This window comes from Drosophila subpulchrella, unplaced genomic scaffold (assembly GCF_014743375.2).
Source record: "Drosophila subpulchrella strain 33 F10 #4 breed RU33 unplaced genomic scaffold, RU_Dsub_v1.1 Primary Assembly Seq34, whole genome shotgun sequence".
In the NCBI taxonomy this organism is placed as follows: Eukaryota; Metazoa; Arthropoda; class Insecta; order Diptera; family Drosophilidae; genus Drosophila; species Drosophila subpulchrella.
This window is the reverse complement of record NW_023665571.1, coordinates 1,833,612-1,842,500: the sequence shown is the minus strand read 5'-3', so window position 1 is coordinate 1,842,500 and position 8,889 is coordinate 1,833,612. Positions and strand designations below refer to the sequence as shown.

General features: G+C 43.7%; 1 protein-coding gene across 1 annotated transcript; it reads left to right on the top strand.

The window, feature by feature from the left end:
* The first annotated feature begins 2,695 nt into the window (after positions 1-2,695).
* On the top strand, positions 2,696-4,117 carry LOC119559707. The gene is made up of 2 exons (XM_037872768.1): positions 2,696-3,628; positions 3,716-4,117. Exons 1-2 carry the CDS (start codon positions 3,371-3,373, stop codon positions 4,028-4,030), a joined length of 573 nt encoding a protein of 190 aa, XP_037728696.1. The 5' UTR covers positions 2,696-3,370; the 3' UTR covers positions 4,031-4,117.
* The last annotated feature ends 4,772 nt before the right edge of the window (positions 4,118-8,889 follow it).

Genomic DNA, 8,889 nt, shown 5'->3' with positions numbered 1-8,889 from the left:
GGAGTTGAAAATAAAGCAAATGATAATAACAACGAATTGTTATTATTGGAGCTGGACAAAAAAAAAAAAAAAAAAAAAAAAAAAGTTGATTGTTATTATTTTTCTTGAATTTCAGTAATCTACCGAAATGGCGGAGCTAAAACCATTTCTATTTCAAGCATTTGACAAGGCGTTGTGGAGAAATGAGTGGGAGACATGGCTGCGCTCTTTTACCATCTACATAGAGTCGGAGGAGATAACGTCTGTGTACAAAAAGCGAAATAAGTTGCTGCACCTGGGTGGACCGCAGTTGCAGGCAGTGGTGTACAACTTACCCGGGGCACTTGTTGCGTTCGACGAGGAAGCCAATAATGACATTTTTACACCTCTAGTGGAGAAATTAACCGAGTATTTTTCTCCACAACGGAACTCGGTTTTCGAGAGGCACCTTTTCCGGACTATGGTTCCTGTGGAAGGTGAAGGCTTTACCGAATTCTTAATGCGTTTGCGTCGACAAGTTGCAAAGTGCTCTTTCGGCGAAACCAAGAAGGAAATTGAGGAGATCTGTCTCAAAGACAAAATCATAGATGTCTGGGCGCCGGTGGACTTAAAAAGGAAGCTCTTGGAGAACGAATTTACTTTAAATGATTTTGTAAAGATGTGTCACATCGAAGAGCAGGTTAACAGGCAGACAGAGACGATGGGTGCAGCTGGCCAAAAAAGCACAATTCAGAGAGTTTCACATCAAAAGGCACGAAACCCTGATACACTGCAAGAATGTGGTCGTTGCGGGAGAAAGGGACATAGGGAGAACAGCCCAGATTGCCCAGCACGAAGCGCCACATGCAGGAAATGCTCAAAGATTGGACACTTCGCACGGAAATGCAAGACCAAAATAAGAGCAGGCAACCACGACGCGGACGGGCCTTGGGCAAAACGGCCACGGCGTACAGACACACACATCAGGCTGGTTAATTGTGAGTGTGTGCACGACGGAGAAAAGTCAGCAAACTCTGATTGTTTCCGAGTAGCCACCAAGGGGAATAATGACGAGATTATTCCATGCAAAGTCGGCGGCAGGACAATGGAAATGGTTATCGACTCTGGTTCCAAACACAATCTATGCAGTCAAGCAGATTGGCAGAAACTTATCGACGACCAGGCAACCATTTTCAACATGCGCACTAAATCATCGAACCAGTTCCGTTCTTATGCTTCTGATCAACCTCTCAAAATATTAAGAGTATTTGAAGCTCCGATAAGCGTAAAAAGGGACCCGGAGGTAATTGCTACGTTTTACGTCATAGAATACAGCAGACAATCACTACTAGGATGTGACACTGCGATACAACTCAATGTTTTAAAACTAGGGTTAAACATAAATCGAGTTGAGCAGATTGGTGCGTTCCCCAAATGGAAAGATGTTCAGATAAGGCTTTCAATTGATCCAACGGTGGTGCCTGTCAAACAACCCATGAGGCGAGTCCCGACGGCGCTGGAGCACAAGGTAAACGCAAAACTAGAGGAAGCCCTAAAATTTGATATTATAGAGCCGGTAACTGGGCCGAGCGCTTGGATATCGCCAGTGGTCATCGTGTTTAAAGAATGTGGAGATATTCGAATGTGTTTGGACATGCGCAGAGCCAATAAGGCCATAAAAAGGGAAAATTATCCTCTTCCGACGTTCGACTCATTGATGACCAAATTGAAGAACGCTAAATACTTTTCTCGGCTTGATCTAAAGAACGCCTATCATCAACTTGAGCTTGACGTTGCGAGCCGGGAGATAACGACATTCATTACACATCGTGGGCTGTTCAGGTATAAGAGGTTGCTATTTGGAGTGAACTCAGCTCCGGAGATTTTCCAGAGGCTTATGGAGGAGATGCTGGCACAGTGCCCAAATGCCATAAACTATATTGACGATGTTATAGTTTTTGGCAATACCCTCGAGGAGCACGACATGGCGCTGAGCGCGGTGAAAGATGTTTTTGTGGGCCGTAATGTGATGCTCAACGAGGAGAAGTGTGTTTGGCGGACAACTAAGCTGAAATTTCTTGGTCATATCCTCTCTGACAAGGGGATTGAGGCGGATCCAGGCAAGATTGAGATAATACAAAACTTTAGAGAACCCAAAAATAAGGAAGAGGTCCGCAGCTTTTTGGGTTTGGTCACGTATGTTGGAAAGTTTATACCAGACTTGGCGGATACGACAGAGCCATTGAGAGGATTGCTCAAGTTGAACGAGAAATTCATATGGGGTGAGGCGCAGAAGATAGCTTTTAAACAATTAAAGGAAAAGGTTTCAGTAGTCCCCATGCTGTCCTATTTTACCTTGACTGATCGGACTAAGTTGATTGCGGACGCTAGTCCGGTAGCGTTAGGAGCGGTATTGGTGCAACTAGACAAAGATAAAATTCCCCGTATTATCTCGTTCGCCAGCAAGAGTTTATCGGAGGTAGAAAAAAGGTACTCTCAAACAGAAAAGGAAAGTCTCGCGTTAGTCTGGGCGGTAGAAAAGTTTTATTTTTATTTGATCGGATTAGAATTTGACCTAGTAACAGACCACAAACCTCTGGAGGTTATATTTAAGCCCACTTCCAGACCTCCAGCCCGCATCGAAAGGTGGCTTCTACGCCTACAATCTTACCGTTTCCAAGTCGTGTATAAGCCAGGAAAAGAAAACATCGCAGACTCATTGTCGAGACTGTCCCAGGAAACCGAGTCAAACTCATTCGATTGGCAGGGGGAGAAAAACATTTTTCATATCGTCTCAAATTCAATTCCAGTTTCGTTATCAATCTCAGAGATAGCAGAAAGTAGTACTCATGATGAGGGGATAATGGATGCAATGACGTGCCTAAAGGAGGATTCGTGGAAGCTATCTACATCGAGTCCATTCTATCCGTTTCGATTTGAAGTGTCGACGCTCGGTAATTTGCTGCTAAGAGGAACAAAGATAGTGATTCCGAAAAATCTGCGACGGAAAGTGTTGGAGTTAGCACATGAGGGTCACCCAGGCGAGACTGCAATGAAGCGGCGACTCCGATCGAAAGTATGGACAGAGAAGCTGAAGAGTTCGTTAAAACCTGTCGTAGCTGCATTTTGGTGTCTGCTCCGGTACGTCCGGCCCCAATGAAGAGGCACTCGTTTCCAAATGGCCCATGGAAGTGTTTGGCAACCGATCTGTTAGGCCCGCTACCAAACGGAGAATACATTTTGGTACTAATCGATTATTACTCTCGATATATGGAGTACAAAATAACGAGGAGCATCACATCAAAAGTTATAATAAACGAGATGGAGGAAATTTTCGCAAAGCTAGGTTTTCCCCAAACATTAACAGCGGACAACGGTCGCCAGTTTATAAGCGCGGAATTCAAACGGCGAGATGGAGAATATGAATAAATCGCTGGTTAAACGTCTCAAAATCGCATATGCGAGTAGAAGTAACAATAAGAAGGAGTTGCAAAAGTTCGTTCTTATGTATAATGTAACACCGCATAGTACAACGGGTGCAGCTCCAACCCAGCTGATGTACAATCGGACGATTCGAGATAAAATTCCCGGAATTGAGGATATTTCGGATCAGGATGTGGACTCGGAGGAAAGAGATAAGGACATGTGCCAGAAAGAAAAAGGGAAGAAGGTAGCAGATGCAGCTAGAGGAGCAAAAGATATTCAATTAACTGTAGGTGACAGGGTTCTAATTAAAAATGTTGTTTTCCCCCACAAGCTAACACCAACGTTCGATCCAACGGTTTACGAGGTGACCAGCAGAGACGGTGATGTGGTCCAGGTAACCGGAAATGGGAAGTCGTATACCAGGAACGCCAGTCACCTCAAGAAAGTCGAATCCTCTTCTGCAGTTCAGCCGGAGAAGGGCCAGTCCCCGAAAAGGACTGATGAATCATTCCCGGCCAAACCAATTGACGCGGAGCTCACCTCACAGATGCCACAGGGAGGTCTAAAACTGCGTCTGAAAAAAAAAGGAGAGATGTGGGAACCCGTGTCAGCTGATCGGGATTCGAGCCCAACACGGGATACATAAACTCACCACGACGCGTGTTGAATCGCGTCGTATGTTGAGTTCAAGAAGGAGTCGACGATAAGCAACGAAAGCGAGCGGTAGCGAGCAATAGCGACTGTTTAATAAAAGTTATTAAAACTACTATACACGTGTTATTACTGGAGTATTACAACTACCATTGCGCTAAGCAATACCTTGCGGTGATACCGCGCAATCACAGCCCCTACTCTTGTTGCTTGTACTTATTTTAGTCTGCATATACGTGTTAGGTAAAGGAATATAAAAAAAAACACGAAGGAGCTAAAAACATGTGTTATGTGTGTTGCGCAAAATATGAATATTTGTGAAATAATAACAAAATAATATGTGAAATAGAAATAAAAGAAAAACAACATACAACTTGATTTTATTGGGTTTGGGATACCACGAAAAACAAAATAGTATAAATTTTATACTACAGGCAACGGGGAAATCGTATAAGTTTTATACGAAATAGTATAAAATGTATACTAACGATTTCGGTAAATAGCTTAAAAAGTATACTACGGCCCTCTAGATTAGTATAATATGTATACGAAATAGTATAAAACGGAGACTACATAGGATAGCTTTTATACTAAATAGTATAAAAAGTAAACTATCAGCATAAATTTCAGTACACTGAGTGAGTATAAATTGTATACTCGTTAGTTTAACTTTGATAACTTCGAAAGTTTCAGTTTAATACTTTGGGTGTCATAAGGTTAATACGCATCTTATCAAGATATTTTTGACACTCAATAGTTTAGTTTTAATGTACGAATAGTTTAGTTTCTATGATCATTTTTTTTTGGGTGCGTCTGTCTGTCCGTCCGAAACGCTGAGATCTCGGAAACTATGAGAGCTAGGCTATTGAGATTTGGCATGCAGATTTCTGAGCTTCTCAAGCAGCGCAAGTTTGTTTCAGCACCGTGCCACGCCCACTCTAACGCCTACAAACCGCCCAAAACGGTGGCTCATACAGTTTTGATGCTAGAATAAAAATGTAAACTTAAATGTATTATTCTCATCAATACCTATCGATTGATCTAAAAAAAAGTTTGCCCCGCCCACTTCAACGCCCACAAACCGCCCACAAACTTCAAAAAATCGTATATACGAACGTGGATATCTCGGAAACTATCAAAGATAGAGAATTGGGATTTCAGATTTATATTCCGTAGCCTTAAGCGCGGCGCAAATTTGTCACGCGAATATGCCACACCCACTCTAACGCCCACAAGCCGCCCAAGTCTGTGGCGCCCACACTTCTTATGATCGATAAAAAACTTTAATTGAAATGCATTAGTCTCGTCAATACTTATCGATTGATCCAAAAAAAAATTTGCCACGCCCACTCTAACGCCCACAAAGCGCCCAAGCCTGTGGTGCCCACAATTTTCATGATAGAAAAAAAATTATAACTGAAATGTATTAGTATTGTCAATACCTATCGATTGACCCAAAAAAGTTTGCCATGCCCACTCTAACGCCCATAACGCTTAAATCTGTCTACCGCCCACATACGGGGGATTAACAAAAGTTCGCTTAATAGAGTAGAAAAAATTAAACAAAAATTTTTTAAATTTTATATTTTTATTCTTCATCTCTTTGTAGTTTTTCAACGTAATCGCCATTTATTTCGATACATATTTGAAGTCGATAAATCCACCTTGAAAAACAGTCTTCAAAATCGGCTTTTTGGAGTTTCGAAAGTTCATCATTCACCGCATTTATTATTTTCTCATTGCTCTTGAAGACTCTTCCTCTCAGATTTTTTTTTATAAAAATGTAAGTATTAACTCAACACTAATTAGTTTCAACTGTATACTTTGTAGTGTAAGTGCTCTACCAAAGAGTATAAAGCGTAAACCTGTAGTGTTATTTTTAAACTAGTCATATTTGACTATTTAGTTTATAATTTATACTTTTGGTTTCAACAAAAACTTGATGTAGTATAAAGAAAATGTAGTTTCAAGTTATTACAAAATAGTTTCATGCCCACACTTTATAGTATTAAGCTTATACTAATTATTATATAAGTGAGACTCAGTAGCATAAATAGTATACTGAACATTAAATAGTTTTTCATGGTGTGAAACTAGGACAATAGCGACTATTCGAACATATATTTTGGTGTAAAACCAGAACAATAGCGAGTATACGAACACAGAAAATGCTACCGGAGTTGGCGTTGTTTGACGCGTTAATGATTATTGTGATTTTATGCCGAGTCAACATGTAAGTACAATATTTGTTCTAAAATTAAAAAAAATCAATATTATATTGTCCCTGTTGGTAAATACTGTGTGTATTGTGTATTTTCAGATGCGAGTGCTTTGCGCACGCGTACAGATGCATACCGCGAAGGAGCTAACGAACTCGACGTACCGCCTTTGTGCTGTCAGAACAGCGAGTGCCTTCCGGACGATCTCGGACGACGCAGCGCTCGTCATAGCAGGCCAAGTTCCCCTATGTGAACTGGTGCGGGAGCCACAGAACCAAGACCGAGGTGAAGAGGAGTGCCACGATGCAGAGCGTCGACAACTGGAAGGCAGCCTGGGACAACTCCACCAAGAGACGCTGGACGCTGGACGCAAGGGTAAATAGGAAGCACGGCCAGGTAGATTTCTACCTCACGCAGGCGCTGAGTGGACATGGTTGCTTCCGAAGCTTCCTTAAGCGCTTCGGACACGACACGGAGAACGGTTGTCCAGAGTGCGGCAGTGGGATTGTTGAGGACGATCAGCATGTCCTATTTTAATGTCACCGCTTTGGGTCTGATCGCCAAATGCTGATGAAGACCACCGGGGCAAGAGTTCGGCCAGCGACGGCAGCCTACGCAGCGAGTGTACTGCGAACGCTGCGTCGCATCGAGAAGGAGAGGAGAGAAGCTACAGCCTAGGTGACTACTGTGGGAACCCGTGTCAGCTGATCGGGATTCGAGCCCAACACGGGATACATAAACTCACCACGACGCGTGTTGAATCGCGTCGTATGTTGAGTTCAAGAAGGAGTCGACGATAAGCAACGAAAGCGAGCGGTAGCGAGCAATAGCGACTGTTTAATAAAAGTTATTAAAACTACTATACACGTGTTATTACTGGAGTATTACATTGGCGACGAGGATTAAAACCTATTACTGACGGATAAGAAAGACTACTGAGTATTAATAAAATAAACGACCGCTGCCAACGAATGCAGGTAAAGAAAAAAAAAAGTGCATAAGCTGGAAAAGGGAATAGAGATACATACATATATGTATGTATATATTCCTGCACGTGCAGCGCTCATGTATGTGCGAAATGTACATGCGATGTGTTTTTTTTTTTTTTTTTTTTTTTTGTGTTAGTGGTGGTTTAAAGCATCGAAAGCCAACTCGGAGCTGAACTAGCTTGCCGAAGTCTGGGACTCTAATCCAGTAAAAACTCCACCCCCTCCCCGCTTCCCCGGCGGTACTGCCGTTAGGTATTACTTCGCCGGGGGGGGAATGCCCTTAGGGCTCTCTAGGATTCTATCCTATTGGAATTTCGCAGTCTTTCTGCGATGCGCAGATTTTTGAGTACTATTGTGGCCATGTTGCATACCGCAGACCAATTTACTTCTGATTCGAGCATAATGTCCACCAGGTTACAAGCGGCTGGCGTCCTCCCAACCCTTATGCTCAGATCTCTTCGTTCATTTTCGAATCTCGGACAGACAAAAAACACGTGTTCTGCGTCTTCATTATCCGACTCGCAGAGTGGGCAGTGCGGATAACGTTCATGCTTAAACCTATTCAGATAGTATTTAAAGCATCCATGTCCCGTCAACAGTTGCGTTAAGTAGTAGTCCACATGTCCATGCTTCCGTCCCAGCCATCTCTGCAGTTCTGGGATAAGCTTATACGTCCATCGTCCTTTGCTACTATTTACCCACCTCTCTTGCCACTTAGCAATGGTGAGTTCTCTGCACCTTTTCCGTACGGATTCTGCAGTTGCGACCCCTGTGCTGCCCGCGCGGATGTTAGCTGATTCCACTGCCAGCAGATCAATCGGTATGCCTCCCGATATTACCAGCGCCGCGTCATGGGATACCGTGCGGAACGCACAGCATACCCGTAGTGCACACAATCTCTGCACGGAGTCGCCGTCTTGCATATAACTTCCATTTTTTGTGGCTCGAGCCCATATGGGAGCAGCGTACATCAGCGTCGATGTGACAGCACTAACCAGTAATCTACGTCCTGGTTGCCTTGGTCCCCGAGTGTTCGCCATAATTCGCGATATCGCGGCCGCGGTCCTACTTGCCTTGCCACTAGCGTACGCTAGATGTTCTTTGAAAGAAAGCCGGTGGTCGATCATGACGCCCAAGTATTTTAGGCTTGGACGCGATGTAATTGTGGCTTCTCCAATTTTGATAGTAGCTGCCTCCACTTTCTGCCTGCTACTTATCAGGACTGCTTCAGTCTTGTGCGCTGCCAAGGCGAGTCCCTTGGAGTCGAGCCATGCGCTTGCTCGTTTCCCCGCTTCATTGCAGATTTCTTCCGCATCTGGAAGTTTCTTTGCCGTAACCACTATGGCCACGTCATCCGCGAAACCAATGAGTCGTGCCCCTTCGGGCATCGTGATCCTAAGTATCCCATCGTACATGATATTCCATAACAAAGGGCCTAGGACTGATCCTTGGGGAACTCCCCCGGTGACCCTGTGGGTCGATTGCCCGAAATCAGTATCGTACAGGAGCAGGCGGCCTTCAAAGTAGCTCGCTATTACTCTCTGTATATACACTGGTACATTTAAGTTGCTCAGTGCATTTAGTGTGTGGTGCCAGCTGGCGGAGTTGAAAGCGTTTTTTACATCCAACGTTGCCGCTAAGCAGTA

Coding starts and splice junctions, on each gene's coding strand:
- LOC119559707 (XM_037872768.1), top strand. CDS start 3,371: ATGGAGAATATGAATAAATCGCTGGTTAAACGTCTCAAAATCGCATAT. Junction 3,629..3,715: donor AGAAAGAAAAAGGGAAGAAG/GTAGCAGATGCA, acceptor TTCCCCCACAAG/CTAACACCAACGTTCGATCC.